At 68.4% G+C, this 206-nt stretch overlaps 1 protein-coding gene across 1 annotated transcript in view; it reads left to right on the forward strand.

Annotated features, from left to right (window-relative positions):
• Nucleotides 1-100: 100 nt before the first annotated feature.
• HGSNAT (heparan-alpha-glucosaminide N-acetyltransferase) overlaps nucleotides 101-206 on the forward strand; it is a gene marked incomplete at its 5' end in the record, with an annotated part of 10,828 nt that continues 10,722 nt past the window's right edge. The window contains one exon of the mRNA XM_010013503.1: nucleotides 101-192. Within this exon, the coding sequence (XP_010011805.1) occupies nucleotides 101-192 (92 nt within the window). The remainder of the gene's footprint in view (nucleotides 193-206) is intronic.

Consider the following 206-nt stretch of genomic DNA (forward strand, 5'->3'; position numbering starts at 1 on the left):
AGCCCCCGGGCGTCTTCCCGTGTGTTCGCCGCTGTGCAAACACGCCCGCGTTCACTCCCCTTTGGCACTAACGAGCTCCCTTCACGCTCTTCTTCCACAGTGCCTGTATCAGGTCCTGGCGTTCGTGCCACCGAGCGACGGGAGCCTGGGAAAGCCGGGCACGGCGGCGGGGGGGTTGGATACCACGCACCCGCCACCCCCGCGGC

This window comes from Nestor notabilis, unplaced genomic scaffold, assembly GCF_000696875.1.
Source record: "Nestor notabilis isolate BGI_N333 unplaced genomic scaffold, ASM69687v1 scaffold25684, whole genome shotgun sequence".
Lineage (NCBI taxonomy): Eukaryota > Metazoa > Chordata > Aves > Psittaciformes > Psittacidae > Nestor > Nestor notabilis.